Raw genomic sequence first — 18,371 nt, 5'->3', positions numbered from 1 at the left:
AATCGCAAAAAGTGCTCTGGGCTTTGGCCAGCCAAATGGTCCGGGGCTTAAATGGTAACACACTGTGACCAGAGCAATATAATGTTGCCATAGTAACATTGTACAACTCTGGGGAAGTAATTATTTTTTATTTTTTTATTTTTTTTTACACATTGTTTATAGCAGTGAAACTGATTTATTCAGTTTGTTTGTTTTGTTGCAATTAGGTGTGATTAGCTTTAACCAATCACATGGTACAGATCTGGTCATTGTGATCATTGTCTTACCATGTGATCACATTGACCGATCACAGCTAGCAACCCAATGGATGGCAGTGAAGCCATCTATTGTTTACAACTGTTATGTGACCTGTTGTGATTGGTCACATGGTAACGGCAGCCAGCTGGTACACTGATCCGTTATCAATTGTGTCCGGTGGACACAGCTGGTAACAGATCACACTGCTGTGTGCGACCCCTTCTGAAAGGATGTCCTATGACATCCCCTCAGGAGGCATGTCCCACCAAGCCGTCAATCTGCTATAGGCTGGCCAGGAAGGTGTTGATTATTGCACTTGCATTGTATAAAGCATCCACGCGTGGTATACAACTTTACAAGCCTGGCCATGGGATTCACCGTGTGTGCCAACGTCACAGATGTGGCTTCACCCAACATGTTGCCCGGTAACAGGCATCCTCTGGGAACAGCAACTCATCTGGGATGTCAGCAGCATAACATTTTGTAGCAGCAGTGACTCTGAAACCCAGTGTCATTGATGCACCCAAAAGGAAGTCAATCTCAATGCCCTCATACTAAGAGGTTTTGAGACCACTGTTGTAAATGAATAAATATAATTTCAGTTTCGTTTTTTTGGCGCTTTTGTTTTTTTATTCAGCACAATTTGGTTAAAACAGAGAATGAACCTCAGTAAAATGGAGCAAATAAATTCCAAATAAACTTGAGCTATTGAGAAAGGTTACATCAGGGTACCCCCTTATCTTAGTGTCGAACCCTCTCCCGCCCACATCTGGGGCCCCCCCTCACTTTCTGCTGTTTGTGATAGCACAGCAGGAAGATATACCAACGACCCTAGCTGCAGACTGGATTTTGCCTGGGGGTCATAGATGTAAGACACTCGGTGTAACAACTTATTATTGTTGGGGCTCTGGTTGGATTTGTGCATGGCTAGATATTTTAAGTGTCTAAGGCCCCTTTCACTCATAATGTCTGTTTTTGATGGGCTCCGTTTGCTCAGCGGGGATCGATCCGTTGATGCCCACTGAGCCGGCAGATGACAGGTTCATCTCTGCTCACTGTGGAGAGATGGGCCTGTCAGATCGCCGCTCTCCGCGTTGGGGGGATCGGATTAAAACGGATCCACCTGTCCGTTTTTTTTTTTTTTTCATCCGATCCGACAGTCTGATGGTAAAATAGGGTTTCCATCCATCTGAATGAAGCGGAGCAGATCGGATGTCAGCAGAAATGTCACCACTGACATCCATCACTCCATAGAACTGTATGGATTGTCCATTTGGGTCCGCCTAAAAAATTGTGGTCTTGTGTTTTCATAATCTGTAATTTTTCTGTATTTTCTTTGGAAGTGTACTAGAGAAAATGAGTGCGACTTCTGCTTTGTAAATGTGAAATGTTGTTGGCAGATTTGAAACCACACTGAGCAAACTGAAATAAGCTCGGTAACAGTGACCTAGGTTGCAAGGCAGTGAACAGGGGCCACGTTGGGGTTTCTTATCCAATAAATGGTTTTCTGTTTGCTTTTTTTTACAAAAATGTTAATGGTACAATTGTTTCTCTAATGGAAAAAAACCTCAGTGAAAATGAAGATGCAGTATGGTCATTGTTAAAAAAATGAGCTGTTGTGAACCCTTAGAGGAAGTAAACTCCCACGGATGCTTCTTTTCATTTAGTCCATTATAATAAGTAATTATCATACTATAGCCACTGTAATCCAGCCCAAATTGCATATTACTGTTTAAAGAAACTTTAAAAAAAACTTGTTTCCAGGGGTTAGGCAGCGCCGTCTTAAGTATTGTTTTCTGAGTCCACAGTAGAGTGCATTTCCGCCCTTAAATTGAGCACTTTCTGTACTGTTAACCAAGCCTCCTTCTCAAGCCAACATTTCTATGGCAACCCTGCTTCCCTGTTCATAGCTTACTTGTTTATTTCATAGTATTTACTTGTGCCAATGTCTGTTTCCCTTTCACTTATCAGCTTCAGCTGATAAGACTGCAGTAATGGCTGCAGTTTAGACTGTATGTATGGTCACATGGTGTGTAGGAGGAAGCTCTGAGTGATTAGCAGAGTTCAGTGTTGTGCTGTAGGAAGTCCTGATAACAGCTAGATAAGACATAGAGAGTGTGCCTTAAATCGGGGTAGATCTGGGCATGCTCAGTGACTTCATTCTACAGAACAACAAGGATTACAACAAGTAAGGAGATATCTACAAGCAGTGTTCATTAGGGTTTTTTTATGCTGATTTGCATGGGACAAAGTTGTGAGGGAGGGTTTACAACCACTTTAAGTTTTTGGTGATGTATCCTTTGTCCTGGGGACAGTTGTTACCAGAACAGAAATAAAGGGCAGACCTTCCCGTAGGGACATTTTTTTCTTGTGACAACTCTCTAAAGGTGGCCATAGATGGAGCATTTTTATTTAACCATACAGTCAGTGTTGATGGGGGAATACCTCCCACTAAGTCATTGTGTTCTACCGGCCTTGTCAGTCTGGGACGTGGGGGATTGTTATATTGATAACAACAAATTGAAGGCACACCAACTCACAATGCAGTTACAGCAACAGTTTGTCTTTTTCTTTTGGGATAAAGGTTTACATGAATAAAAGCTGATCATTGTAAGCACCCCTGTCAGTGGTAAATGGTTTGTCTCAACATTCTGATAGTTTTGTTCTGCTGAGCCTTTTCTGCTGAAAAACAGGCTTATTTGCAGAATCACAAGATGAAAATAAAGGCAATACTGAAAAAAGAAACCTAATGCAGCCATCACATCTAACAATTGGTAGGCTCCAATATGTTTTGTTTTTGGTTTAATACTATTTTAAATTGGAAATACTCTCCATTGCATTGTGGGACAGCTGACAAAAGCTGCGCTGCTAAAGAAAGCGCAGTCAGAAACTGTATGAGCTGCTGATCTATCCCTTTAAAAATTAAACTCAACAAGTGCAGAAACCTGTGTGTATGTGTATATATTCTATATAGAACATTTTAAAGATACAATTCACAGATCTTCTACTGTTACTTTTATGACTTCTAGGAGTGTAAAAACCCTGAAAATCAGAAAGTACGTCAAAAACTCAAAGCAAAGGAATGGGATGAACTGCAATCAAAAGGGAGGAAAATTAATGTGATCAAGCCCATCTTGATTGGATGTGTATGGTTGGGAGGTAGTACAGAAGAGATTCCTTTCCTCCAAAAATTTTCTGCTTGTGTGTTGGATATGGTCGTCCCCATTGAGGAAGAGATGGTTCTAGAATGCAATTCCAGTCGAAGACTAGAAGACAGAGAAAGTAAGTTATTGACATAACTTTAACCACTACAATACAGGGCACTTTCGCCCCCTTCCTTCCCAGCCCAATTTTCAGCTTTCATCGCTCTAGCGCTTTCAGTGACAATTGCGCGGTCATGCTACACTGTACCCAAATGAAATTTTTATCATTTTGTTCGCACAAATAGAGCTTTATTTTGGTGGTATTTATTCACGACTCGTTTTTTTTTTTGCGATATAAGCGCCAAAAAAGCGGAAATTTGGAAAAAAACAATATTTTCTTTTTTCTATTTTAAAAGAAATCCAATAAAATCAAATTGTCATAAATTTAAGCCAAAATGTTTTCTGCTACATGTTTTTGGTAAAAAAAATTCCGTTAAGTGTATAATAATTGGTTTGTGTGATCACGGACATATGTACGCAAATGATCATGTACATGTGTGCAGGTGATCACGTACATATGTGTGCAGATAATCATTGGGACATGTGATTTTAGTGGGACATATGTGGGGGACATGTGTTTTTATTATTTGGGGACATGTATGTTTTGGGGACATATGTGGGGACTGTGTTTATACTGTGTGGTGTGTTTACACTAGGCTGCTGATCAGTGAGTAAAAAGCTGTAAAAAAACAGCTCATACTCACTGATCATCAGCCGGCTGCAGCGATCTGCTCTCCTCTCAGCGATGACTTCTGTGTGAGGAGAGGAGGAGCTGATTGCCTAGCAACCGGCTGTTTGTTTACATCACATGATGGCCATGATTGGACACGGCCGTCATGTGATCAGGAGGGCCAATCACAGAGCCCTCCTGCCGATCTGAGATTGTGGGGGGGGAGTGGTTAATAGGAAGAGTTTTGATAATGCATACTTAAAAAAATAAATAAAAAAAAGTCGGTGACGGCATGACCCAGTGACTTTTTGATGACTACTTGGATCCTGCAGTAACGACACACATTCTATATACTTATTTTAAACAAGGCACTGTGTGCGGGGGGAAATGGGTGTGGCAAACCAGCAGGATCATGACTGCACAGGAAACCTAGGAGGAGGAGGGAAAGAGGAAGGAACTGGAGGCTACCACCCATAAGGTGCAGCGGTACCCACAAAGGGGCAGACATAACCCTAGGGAAAGGGGGCTCAAATATGACAAAGTAGCACAGGCTCCCATGTCAACAAAGAAAGATCCAGTAATTATTTATACAGTAATGTGCCTAGCCTCTGTCCACGATGCCCAGATGTTATCAATTTTTTTTGTCTACAGTTACGTCCCATATAAGTAAACTCATATAAAGGTAGCACATTGTTTATCAGGGCCTTCCAAGCCAAAGGCATAGGGGGGGTCAGGGAGCTTCCACCTGGATAAAATAACCTTCCTGGCTTAGTAAGCAGCATAAAATAGAAACAACTTGGTATGTTTAGTAGTAGCCAGATTATCAGTGATACCCAGAAGAAATACTAATGGAACCATGTCCAGGTGAAGCCCAGCCACCTTGTTAATGTCAGCTACCACTGCTCGCCAATGGGTCTTTTCCAGGTCGTCCATTAATAGATGTAGCTGTGCAATCTGGTCTGCTGCCTCCTCAAGTGTAACTTGTAGGCCGGAGACATAATGACGGAGGGCTGCAGTGTTTCCAGTATGGAGACTTGGGCGGTCACTTCTGCTGCTTGTTTAATCCCCACAATTTCTCCAAAGTGCCGCCTCCATTCTGGAAGCCACAGAATCCAAGTCATCTCTGGTGGGTAGCTTTTGCAGGAGTGCCCATAATGCTTGGTCATTACAGAGCCAGGGAGAGGGCTCATGTGAGGGCAAAGCCAGAGGAGTGACACACACTGTGGCATGTAGTTGTGTAAGGGGAAGAGGTGCGCCTGGTAAGAAGTGCTGGGAGGACTGAGTGCCTTGTGCAAACCCACTGCATGGAGCCACTGGGCTCCCCTCCTGGACTGCCGAGCGATGTGAGGGACAGAGTGGGCAAGGCAGGGGAGAGATTGCTACATGGGGAGATCGGGAGCATATGATTACCGCGATCATGTTTCTCAGCCCCTCCTGCAGGCGAGCCGGGCTCCGTCCTCGTGGCTGTTGCTGGTGCCATCTTAGCTGGGTTTGGAGTGGAAGCTGCCAGCTTTATCGGTACCAGGAACTGTTCCATACGGGCTGCGGAGATCACAGATCTGTGGTACCACCTCCCTGGCTGTATGGGCAGAGCTCAGAAGCTGGAATGTGTGGTAAATCTGTGCGGGTGAGCGGCTTAGGAGCCGCGGACAGGGAGCCCAGGGAAGGTGCGTCCTTCACTCCTCCATGCCGAGACCACGCCCCCCAATCTGGTCTTTGATTAGCTCTGTGGTCAGCTGGCAGAACCACCTGCTGCATTCTCGGGTTCCCCAGTGGGACAGGAGAGCCTGAGAAAACCATGGAAGATTGGGGGGGGGGGGGGGTCTAGCGGCTAGCTGCTAGGATTGCTTTTACATGAAAGCCGACCGCTGGCTGAAAAGAACTATTCCAAGATGATACCTAAACCTGCAGGCAGCATTCTGGCTTAACCACTCAAAGTCCAGCAACATACCAGTACGTTTCTGATCCTCGTTGGGCATATATTGTAATGTTCTGTTTTTTTTTTATTTTTTTTTTTTTTTTTTTTTTTTTTTTTTTTTCATGCAGCCCGTGTGCTGAATGAAAGATTTATCAGTGTTTGTTTTTTTTTTTTTTTGTTTTGTTTAACTGTGCTGGTGAAATCACCTCCTGCAGTCGCTGATTTACATATCGTGAGAGCAAACGCTGTTGCTGTCAAGATGATTCAGTGCTGCAGCTGAATGGCATACCTGGGAAGAAACTAATGGTTAACTATAACACAGTAAACAGTACAGTATAAAAGAATTGCATACCTGAAAAGCAGACATGATAAAACATAGTAACAATAAAATATTGCAGTTAAAAAATCCAGCAGAAAATAGAGCAGAACAACAACTATTTTTGGCTTTCTTATTATATAGCTATAGATCTATATGTATCTATAGATATAGATCGATATATATATATGTGTGTGTGTGTGTGTGTGTGTGTGTGTATATATATATATATATATATATATATATATATATATATATATATATATATATTATTTTATTTGTAACGGTCCCAGGTTTGGGTCTCTCAAAATGCGATGGCATCTTTGGAGACCCTGTGGAAGTGTGTCCTAGACCGTGCAGTGCTGTACTTTACGCTAATACTCCACTAGTGTGTGTGGTAGCGTTCAAAATATTTACCAATCCAAAGACCAGGTTGGCCAGGACAGGAGGGACAATAATAGCGGGTGTCACGCCTATATCTGCATTTTCCACAGACACCACAACTACTTTGGGGTGATCAGGGAGGGCATACGGAAAATGCCTCTCATGCAGCCGGCTCACTGCATTTGCATTGGGGACTTGGGCCATAACTCTAAAACATATGAATACATCAAAACTTTTGTCAAAACTGCATGCTAAATTGATGTCATAGATTAGAAAAGCATAATCAAACCACTATTTACAGCACTGATGTGCAAATATGCATAGTGAAGCTCAAGCTCACCACGTTTCAAGGTTTTTAGGGGCGTAGTTCCTTTTCGTCAGAAGCAAGTGTTGGCGAAATGTATGCAATCTACAATTCATAAAGATGTAGATACATACAAAATATATGCATACACAGATTAATTTATCCAGATACAAGCACTATTCAATTTTGAAAAACGTTTACTGACCATATACATGTATGTTTATGTAGGTATCCTGATGTCACAGCCCCTTACTGAGTGGGCTATTGCACCGTGAATTGGAGAAGCAGCAGTCTCCTCCAGTCTGCATGGAACTAGCAGACCAGTTACTGCACGGCCTTAAAGCGGGATTCCGCTGACCTATAATTTTCTTTTTGTGTGTCTCATTGATATACGTTTATACTATTATTCTATCACTCACTTCTTGCTGGTTTTATATCCCTTGCTTGCCGATTTCATCCATGAGGTAAACTTATAAAAAATTCCTCCCGGCGGTTTCCATTTTGCTTGTGGGCATTTGAAGCCCACAACCACTGATTTCATGGATGCAGTGAATGCTGTGATCCCAGCATTCACCGCTCGATCCCGCGCATGCTCAGTGATATCAGTGAGCAGCGCCGTAGAATTTCAGGTTGCCATCACAACGGGCGGCGGCGTCACGTGACCGGCGTCTTCCTTCCGAGATCTCACGAGATTTCGGCATGACTGCGTCCCCCACTGATTCTTGGGAAGAATCTAACAAAGCTCCCATGGGTCTTTGCGAAGCCGGGGAAAGGCGATAAACACGCCTACTCCCACGGGAGGAGAGCCCGGAAGTCATTGTAATAATTAATGCTAAAAGGTAATTACTGCATAATAATTTTTTTAAAATGTCATTTCAGGATCTATGGTCCAAAGTGATTTAAATAACATTAAGTTGCAATTTTGAGTACAAAACCGCTTTAAGTATGTCTCTGACACGGCCCTGGATACACTTCCCTTGCTCTCCAGAGCATCAGTATCAGCAGTGGTGCTGCAACTCTTGATCTGGCTGAAATGCTGGTCTGCGGACCAGGCATCTAATAAAAGCCTTGACGGATTTGCCCTTTCTTAGTGAGCGGCTATTTGGAGCCTCACTGGATGACATTATTAAGAATGTCACAGGTGGAAAGAGCAGGTTGCTCCCAATGTCCAGGAAGGGTAAGGAGCCATGCTGCAGGCAGGGGCCCTCCTTTTCTGCTCAAGAGGCTTTTGCGTCCGCCCGGAACCTCAGGTAAACGCTCCCAGTCCGACAGCGTGACTACTGAGGGACAGAAGTGTCCCTGGCCTCGCAAACCTCCGAGCAAAAGTGCTACTGCATGAAGGTTTGCCCCTGCCCGACACACGGGTGGGGGTCGCCTTCAAGAGTTTGCAGCTCGGTGAGCCTCTCGACCAATGGGTCTGCAAACTGATTTCATCAGGCTACAAGATAGTTCCTCTCTTGGCCACCAAACAGATTTTCCCTCCAGCATACCCTTACTCCCCGCTCGCCAGGAGACCCTATTTGGGGCAGCAAAGGACCTGCTCAGCTGCGGGATGATAGTGCCTGTTTCAGAAACTGAAAGATTTCAGGGATTCTACTCCAATCTGTAGTCCCCAAAAAGGAAGGGGTACATCCAATCCTGGACCTAAAAGCCCTCAATTGCTTTGTGAGAGTACAGAGATTCAGAATGGAATCAGTTCGCTCTGTAGTCGCTGCACCTCCATCAGGGGAACTCCCTGGCGTCTCTGGATAGCCAGGACGCGTACCTGCACATACCCATATGCCTCAGGCATCCAAGGTTTCTGCGATTTGCAGGAGAAGACCACTACAAGTTTTTCTCTCCCCTTTGGCCTGGCTTCAGCACCCCGAGTCTTTACCAAGGTATTTGCTCCAATTTTGGCGTTGTTGCGACAACGTGGAATGACAATCGTGGATTACCAGACAATCTCCCGAGAGCAGCTTCCGCCTCCGAATTAAGGGAGGATGTGGCGATCAGCATGCAAACTCTACAAGATTTTGGGTGGGTGTTGAACCTCAAAAAGTCGTTACTAGTGCCGACTCGGCACCAGGAGTACCTAGGCTTACTGCTGGACTCTGTGGAAGCCAGAGTGTTTCTCCCTTCAGACAAACTGCAGACTCTCAGAGCCGCGGTGAAGCTGCATGCGAGTTCTGGGCCTCATGGTTGCCTCTGAGGTGGTACCGTATGACCAATTTCCCACCAGAGCCTTGCAGAAGGACATCTTGTCCAAATGGGAAAAAATCTGTTATCCCTGGATCGACAGATTAGGGTGAGCCAGTTAGTCCGGAAAGCTCTTCTCTGGTGGCTGAGATCTCCGGCCCTTCGGTCCGGGAAATCGTTCCTGCCTCTTCATTGGACGGTGATCACAACAGGCGCCAGCCTGACTGGCTGGGGTGGAGTACTGGGAGTACAATCGACCCAGGGCCTCTGGCCGAGGGGAGGAATCCCAGTTACCGATCAATGTGCTCAAGCCTCACGTGATCAGGCTATGTCTCTCCACATGGTCGATGAGAATACAAGGATGTCCGATCAGAATCCAGTCAGACAACGCCATGGCGGTGGCATATGTCAACGATCAAGGAGGCCATATACATCCCGGGAGTAGAAAACTGGCAGACGGACTACATAAGTCACCAGATGCTGGACCCAGGAGAATGGTCACTGCTTCAGGAGGTGTTCAGGCTTTTTTGGCTAAGGTGGGGCACACCAGATGTGAATCTTCTGGCCTCTCGGCTCAATCGCAAGGTGCAGAGGTTCAAGGACAAGAGATCCTTGGGAGGAACACGTCAGTCACGGTGGCTCCATGGGAGCAGTACCGGCTGATTTATGCCTTCCCTCCACTCAAACTGTTGCCACGTCTGCTCCGCAGAGTGCAGGCTAAGGGGATCCCAGTAATACTGATTGCCCCAGATTGGCCTCGGTGTCCTTGGTACGCCTGGTGGCGGATGCTCCTTGGTGGTTGCCAATGCAAAAAGACTTCCTATCGCAAGGTCCGATAAACCATCCTGTTTTACCGTCGCTGGTTTTAATGGCATGGCTGTTGAAAGCTAGCTGCTAAGGAACCAAGGTCTGTAGGACTCTGTAATTTCCACTATGCTGAGGGCACAAAAATCTCAGTCTCTGAAGATATACCATCGTACGTGAAAAGCTTATATCTCCATGTTTGAGGAGATGGGGTGGCGTCCAGGAGTGGACCAGAAGTTTGGCCTTGAGCACCATCCCTACCTCCTTGGCATCTAAACCTGGTGCTATCGGCCCTTCAGAAACTGCCGTTTGAGAACATCAGGAAAATTCCCTTGTTGACTCTTTCTCAGAAAGTGGTCTTTCTAGTGGCTATTACATCTGCCAGGAGGGTTTCTGAACTGGCGGCCTTGTCTTGCAAATCGCCCTCCCTGGTTATCCACAGGCATAAGGTGGTGTGGCATCTGCAACCTTCTTTTCTGCCAAAGGTGGTTTCGACCTTCCATCTCAATGAAGACATTGAGTTACCATCTCTGTGCCCTAATCCGGCGCATCCTAAGGAGGTGGCCTTCCATTCCCTGGACGTGGTCCGGGCTCTAAGGGTATATCTGTCTGCCACGGCCCCCTTCCAGAAGTCAGATTCTCTGTTCGGTGGCTGGTCTGAAAAAAGGGCTGGTGGTCTCGTCGGCCACCATTTCCAGGTGGATCAGACAGATTGTGGTCCAGGCTTACGCCTTGAAGGGGCCCACCTTACCTGTCACGGCCCATTCCACCAGGGCAATTGGGACCTCTTAGGCCTTAAAACATCAAGCGTCAGTCTCCCAGGTGTGTAAGGCGGCGACTTGGTCGTCCGTTCACAAAGTGCTACAAAGTTGCTGTAAGCGCATCTTCTGATGCCTGCTTTGGCTGCAAAGTTTTGCAGGTGGCAATGTAATGTTGCAATTTACACTCTTCTTGTTACAGAAAGTTACATTTTGATTGTCGATGCATTCTGATGCATATGTTGACCGCAAGTTCTGATGCAGTTGGTTCAGATGGTGACTCCTCTGTTGGGGAGCACCTCTAGTTGTGGGTGAAGTTGTTTGCTGTTTCCACCCCTCGTTAAGACACTGCTTGGGAAAATCATTATGGTCAAGATTAATGGAGCTGTGTCCGTCAATGAACTAAAGAGAAAATAGGATTTTTGTACTCACCGTAAAATCCTTCTCTCCTATTAGTTTACGTTATACTGCTTGTTGACGTACTGAGGTGCAGGAAGCAGGCTGAGGGGTTATTACCAGAGTGACCGCTCCCTGGGCGGAACTGTACAGTTCTGTTTTTTACATGTTCTGCCTAGTCCTCTCCTGAAGGTGGCGTAGTAACCCTACGGGCAAGATTAATGGAGCGGTGTCCATCAATGAACTTCAGAGAAAAGGATTTTATGGTGAGTACAAAAATCCGATTTATATCCTTATTTTTGTTATAGCCCCTTTAGTCCCCCCAGGGGGTTTCCTTTTGTCTTTTTTTTTTTTTTTTTTTTTTTTTTTTAAGTCAAAATTTCTGGTTACTGAGTCCCTGCCTCTATACAAGCTTACCTTTTGATATCCAAAAGAGGAAAAATCATTCCACAAAATCTGGGACAGATGGCTAGCTAGTCCTCTGACCCTCTCCCCCCATACTGCCATAATTGAAGGGTTTACAGTAAAATCTGTATTGTTCTACTGCGCTGAACTTTACCATGGTTATAATGTTTTAAGCTATAAAACTTCCCAAGATTGATGCCCTTATAGGACATATTTCTGCACTGCCTAAGTATAGTGTCTATATGATGCATAATCCCCCTTGTTATAAGCTAGAATAGGAGCATTCTGTACTTTGTGAGTTTGTGTATGTCTGTTAAGAAAATGCAATAAAAAATATCTTTAAAAAAAAAAAAGGCTGAAAACTTATTTATTTATTTTTGAGGTTTGAGGGGCCGGATTTTGTAGACCTGATCAAATTCAGGGGCACCCTGAGGACGACAGCATTCATTGTCATTAAAATGCATTAACCGCAGCATCTGCTTGTATATAACCCTGGTCATGGATGCAGAGAACATGGGCATATGGTTTATTGGGTCAGTTATGGGTTAGTTATGCCCATGAGGAGGGATAGGCCCAGGAAGTTTTAAATTCAGAAACCCTAATAAGTTTTCAATCTTTGGCAAGGGTCAACTGGGGATTAGCGGCTATGAATTGACCAGCATACAAATTGATTTGATCCACAAAAGATCTAAAGAGATCTGTCAACAGTGAATAAAAACAAAGTGATGTAAAATCAACTGTTTCCACCTGAATTCCGGGTTGGCCAGTGAAGTTGGGTTAAGTACGGGTGCTGCAGAAATGGTGGACTCCCAATTAGGATTGCCATATTCTGCAGGAAGGGGCACTATGGCCTTGATAGGCCTGTGTTTGTATTCATGGTGGCTGCGGGACACTACTTGTGCTAGCCACCGCAGCAGCTTGAACTTCACTTATGGGACTCGCCACGTGATACTGCAGTTTTGGATGAACAACCAGGGCATACTAGGCTGCTGGTGCTTGCCAGTTCACCAGAAGGATGAGCGGCACTAGTACTGGCTCTCCATACAAGAGCCCTGCGGTTCTTGCACCTCAACAGAAGAACGGGGTTGGATACGCCTGACCTTAGCAGTGTACCTCTGTTTGGACATTTTGGCCTCAAAATTTACAGGTACAACTAGTGCGACTCACGGGCAAAAAGAGCAACTGGTTGTCAGCGACTGCTTCAATCGCTACAAAAAAATGTTAACAGTTGCAGGGATCAGTCCTGACTGCGAATGCTTCAGTTATGCGTGTTGTTTTGTAAGTGACAGTGATCGATTGATACTGCACGTGGGTGGGCTGGGCAGAGGGGCTAAACGCATGTGTTAGCAGGTATCTGGGCTGATCTCACAAAGCTGCATTTTTAGGGAACCCTAAACTACTGGGGATGCTAGTATAGATCTGATCAGATATTGATCAGTGTGGTGGTTAGCGCTACCAGCACTAATCTCACTCTGCCTAGGGCTGACTCTATAACCTAACTGATGTCAGTCGGGTGATCAGGGGGTTAAACCTTTATTAGGTAATATACGACAGGTACCCCTATGCTATAAAGCCAGCGTCACCCGTGACATGAATACAATAATCAGAAAATGGCTCTACTAGAGACGCTGACGGGGTGAAAGGGGTCAACTGGGGGTAATCCCTTTAGGGGGGTACCCTAGACCTACCTGGGCCTTCTACTAGCTGCCCTAATGATTTTTAGTGTCAAAAGTGACACCAGTGCAGTTGGAAAAATCTGCAAACTGCAATTGGTGACAGTGACTGAGTGAAGGGGTTAATTGTGGGGGGGGGGGGGGGGGGGCAGCAGGGGGTTAAATGTGTGCCTATGTGTACTGTGTTAGTGTAGTGTTGGTGCAACTCGCAGTTAGATGTCATCTCCCCTCGTGTAATTATTTTTGGTTCCAGAGGGAGGACATCACTTCCCCTGCCTTTGTTTACACTTACAGGCAGGGCAAGCATTTCATTGGTCAGAACTCATCAGCAGGTCCAGGGCAGAAATCATTGGCCTGGACCTTAAGACTGATCATTTCTGCAGCAAATCCGATCGCTATGAGCAATGTGCGTGGTTTTGCCACCCATGCCATTCTGTCGACTTATATTGGAGTGAGCCAGTAGGGAACTGGTTAAAGAATCCTTTGTCCAGTACTGCACTTAAGTGGACTCTCTCAGTCAACGCTTTTTTTAATCCTTAGAATTAGTAAATAGGAAAGTATATCATATTTAACTTTTAGTTTTTTCCCCATAAATTTTCAGTTACTTCCTGGTTTCCATGCCTAGGAAAATTTATGTCCTACATCTCTGGAGTCTTTAGAAGGGGAGGGAGGGGTTTTCTTATCGAAGCACACACTCCTGCCTGCGTGCCGGAGCTAAGGGCAGATGGGTTCCAGGAAGTAAATTGTGCATTTATCATCTGCTAATATTTAAGATGGAAAAGGCTGGAAATGCTAGGGGCATGTTTTTCCAAGTGATCAAAGTAAAACATGGAGACATAGATGTTTGAGGGAGTTTGCTTTCAATATTAAAAAACAGTATTTTTGGTTTGTGGTTCTCAAATCCAGTGAAGTTCCGCTTTAAGAAAAATTATTGTACAGGTAAGTAAAAAAATCCCATTTTGCACACTAGTCCTTCAATATCATATATATCGATGGCTATATGAGTCTGCTTTCCTTTTGAATCATTAAAGCTCAAAGCTTATTAACCACTGGAGTGAAGTTATCTATTAATTTCTGATGCCAAATTATGTGAATTGTATTTTTTTTCTTGAGTTCATTGGAGGATACATTACTTTGGTCTTAAATATGTTGATCTCACTTCCAACTCCAGGAAGTAGCACACAATGCAAATCAAAAAGGGCATAGCCAAGTGTGCCATGGGTGCCACTATCCCCATGCTTCAGGGTGTCTGAGCGTCCTCTCTGTTAGAGCTGGACAGAAGGGGCGGTGGGGGGTGTTATCAACTAGGACCCATCGGCAGTGTTTTTCTTTTAAAGCAGTTGAAAGCCAGCTTCTCCTTCTCTCCCTCCAGTATTTAGCTGCTGCAGGAGGAAAACACTGCTGATGTGTCCTATTAAATCAAACTCCTCCTGTCTGTCGTGTTCCTTCCTTTTGCTGTCCATAACTGATAGCTTGTACAAATCAGTACATTTTACAACGGTCCCAGACTGTATGGCCATGAGAGGAGTAAACTGTCAGTAAATCACAATGACAGTAGAAGTGGCAGGAAGGAATCGGCACAAAATTGTATAGGAACGGCAGTCAGGCAGCACTAGGAGGGAGAAACCAAGGGTTTAAAATGGTAGTAAACCATGGAAAAAAACAACAACCTGAAAGACAATAACATAATGATGCTAGTATGCAGCGCATACTAGCACATTATGAAATACCTATCTTAGAACAAAGCCCTGCAGTGGTGCCCGGTCACTGGATCGCTGGCTCCGGCACTGTGAGTGACCTGAGCCACGCTGACGTCACTCCCACACATGCATGCAGTAGCCATCCATTCCAGCAGCATACGCCGGACCTACAGAGTGCATGCGCCTCTGACGCCAGCGGCAACATATAGGGTGAATATCTCCTAAAATGTGCAGCTTTAGGAGATATTTTCACCTACAGGTAAGCCTTGTTATAGGCTTACTTGCAGGTAAAAATCTCCAAGCGGGGGATACAAACGCTTTAACTACAGCTACTACAGAAGATCCTCCTCCTGCTACCTCCTGAGCCAATGAGCATTGCTGTAACTCTCACCCTTCTCAAGCCCACCAGGTTTGAGCGAGAAGAATATCGGAGGAGTCCTTGATTTAGCAGGTTTTCTCAAGAATGTGATCAGGGAAGAGATTTAACCACTTGCTGACTGGGCCTTAGCCGAATGACCTCTACAGAGTGGTCGGCTAATTCTGCGAGGACATACAATGACTCCCAGAATCGTGCTTCCTGAAGCATGTCCCTTGGGGCATGCAACCCAGGAATGACCCTGAAAATTTGGTTCTTCAGACCCGGCACGTCACAGATCTGGGTAAAGGGCCAATGACAGTGGCCCTTTATTGATCGCTCCGTTCAATGGTAGAGCGATCACTTGTCAACAAACCAGAGCATGTCCAGTTCAGCTCCTCCAACTCCTCTCCTCACACACTGTACCAATCAGTGTGAGGGGGAGCCAGTGCAGCAGAGCTTGTGGGCTGGATCTGAAGTGACCACAGCACTGATCTGTGCCCTCATTCATGCTCATCAGCTTGCGCAGTCTGCCTCGCTCTCGCGCTGTCTGCCCTGCCAGTGCCACCTATCAGTACCTACCAGGGCAGCCTCATCAGTGCCCATCAGGGCAGCCTCATCAGTGCCCATCAGGGCAGCCTCATCAGTGCCCATCAGGGCAGCCTCATCAGTGCCCATCAGGGCAGCCTCATCAGTGCCCATCAGGGCAGCCTCATCAGTGCCCATCATTGAAGGAGAAAAATGTTTTCAAAATTTTATAACTATGAAAGTTTTTTTTTTTTTTTTTTTGTTTTCAAAATTTCGGTCCCTTTTTGTTGAGCAAAAAAATAAAAAATAGCAGCAATTAAATACCACCAAAAGAAAGCTCTATCTGTGTGAAAAAATAATTAAATTTTGGTAAACTGTAGCATGACCGCACAATTGTCATTCAAAGAGTGACAGCACTGAAAGCTGAAAATTGGTCTGAGCAGGAAGAGGGTTTAAGTGCCCAGTAAGCAAGTGGTTAAATAAAGGTGGTAGAAATGCAAACATAAAACACTAAGGCTGCTTTCACACTGAGGCGCTATAGCCCCAATGTAAAAGCCTGATGGTAAAAAAAAAGTCCTGCAAGCCGCATCTTTGCAGCGCTGTAGGAGCAGTGAATACACTGCTCCTAAAGCTCCCCTGCCCATTGAAAACAATGGGCAGCGCCGCCGAACTACCGGGAGGTTTTAACCCTTTTTCGTCCGCTAGCGAGGGTTAAAAGCACCCCGCTAGCAGACGAAAACCTCTGCAAAAGCAACGGTAAAGCCCCAGTGTGAAAGTAGCCTAAGGGAATACTACAGAGCATATAAAGGTGATACAATACCGCAACTCCTTCCTTTCAGGTTCTCTATGCTGGCTGGGCTCCAAGGAAAAGAGGAATAACTCTCTAGCTGACAATTACCGTATTTATTGGCATATAACACACACTTTTTTCCCCTTAAAATCAGGGGAAAATCATGGGTGCTTGTTATATACGCAAATCCCCCGCCGATCTGCGCTGTGGAGCACCGCCGACATTTGCCGAGCCGAGTGTACTGTGTACTCGGCTCCGCTCTATCACGCCCAGTCCCGCCTCCTAGCTTTACGTCCTGCCATTGGCCCGGTGTTGTGTCCATCATAGGAGCCAGGACAAGGGGTGGGACGGGGGCGTTACTGCGAGCAGAGCCGAGTACCCTCGGCTCGGACTATGTCGGCGGCGGGAGGAGCCGAAGATCTCGACGGCGGTAAATTTACAACTAAACCATGCTGCAATTTTGGGGAAGGCTGCTGGGGGACAGTGCAAGGCTGCTGGGGGACAGTGCAAGGTTGCATTGATGGGCATTTAAAATGTAAGGTTTTTTTCCTTAAACTTGCCTCCTAAATGTTTTTTTCCTTAAACTTCCCTCCTAAACTTGGGGTGCGTGTTATACACCGATACGTGTTATACACCGATAAATACAGTACCTTTTTTAAATCGCACTCAGACGTACACAAACACCCTCTGCCTGCCTGTTTAGCCATCTGTCCAACGAAAATCCTTCCTAATCACCAGGAAGTATATGATTCTCCTGCCCATCTTCCAGGGAGCATGCCGTAATCTCCACTAGGGGGCAAAATTAATCCATGAATCCAAAGAATTACCGCTCTAAGGTAATGACTTCTCCCAAAACAGCTGTCTCCACAATCCGCTATGACTAAGCACCGTGTTCGGTGTGAAACATGTCAGCGGCTGTGCAGTTAGTCTGTTTACCAGCCTAGATGCTATGATTTTAATTACATTTTTGAAATAAAGTTGAATAATTTGGAGTGCGGCTATCCAGCTATATCTTTTCTACTTCATTAATCCATGAATCGCTGCCTTTGACCAGGTTCATCTTAACGGCTGGCCTGCTGTTTTGCTGTAACTCATGAAATCAGTAATTTTAATTGACACCTTCCCAGGAGGTCTTATCTGATGCTCCTCTATCCCCATACATCACATCAGGAGGCCTATGCGTGAACATGCTGTTAGTATATGAATTTCCATTTATGACTCCTTATTACGAACACCCTGCTGGGTAAACATGTTATCTTGCATTCCAAAACAAGTTTTCAGCATAGGCCAAATGGCTGAATCAACCAGGCAGTAAAAATCCAGAAATATATTAAACCATGTTGCCTTCCAACAGAGGTCTTAGTACCATATTTTAGGGTAGTAGCCAAGACTTAGGACCAGATTGAACACTTTACATATTGCAGCATGTACATCTGGGAGGCCGTGATTAACCACCTAAATTCAGGGCTTTTTTTTGTTTTTTGCTTTTTTTTTTTACACAATATGCATATGCACACAACAAATTACACCCCAAAATGCATTCTGCTACTCTTCCCAAGTATGGCGATAATGCATGTGTGAGACTTTTACACAGCCTGGCCACATACAGAGGACCAACCTTGAAGTAGCACCTTCAGGCGTTCTATGAGCACAAAGGACACATCTCCTTTCTCAATCACTTATTACACTTTTGAAGGCCCTGGACCACCAGTACAAAGGAATTGCCCACAAAATTACCCCATTTTGGAAAGC

The 18,371-nt window shown here is 45.1% G+C and overlaps 1 protein-coding gene across 4 annotated transcripts in view; it reads left to right on the top strand.

Moving 5' to 3' along the window:
- Window positions 1–18,371, top strand: part of CHAF1A (chromatin assembly factor 1 subunit A) — a 623,099-nt gene that overhangs the window by 483,506 nt on the left and 121,222 nt on the right. For all 4 annotated transcript variants that reach the window (XM_077475776.1, XM_077475775.1, XM_077475778.1 and 1 more), the window contains one exon: window positions 3,267–3,519. In XM_077475776.1, the coding sequence (XP_077331902.1) occupies window positions 3,267–3,519 (253 nt within the window). The remainder of the gene's footprint in view (window positions 1–3,266; window positions 3,520–18,371) is intronic.

This window comes from Lithobates pipiens, unplaced genomic scaffold (genome assembly GCF_037356315.1).
Source record: "Lithobates pipiens isolate NorthernLeopardFrog02 unplaced genomic scaffold, aLitPip1_a1.2 Scaffold_13, whole genome shotgun sequence".
Classification (NCBI taxonomy): domain Eukaryota; kingdom Metazoa; phylum Chordata; class Amphibia; order Anura; family Ranidae; genus Lithobates; species Lithobates pipiens.
This window is presented reverse-complemented; position numbering and strand designations above follow the sequence as displayed.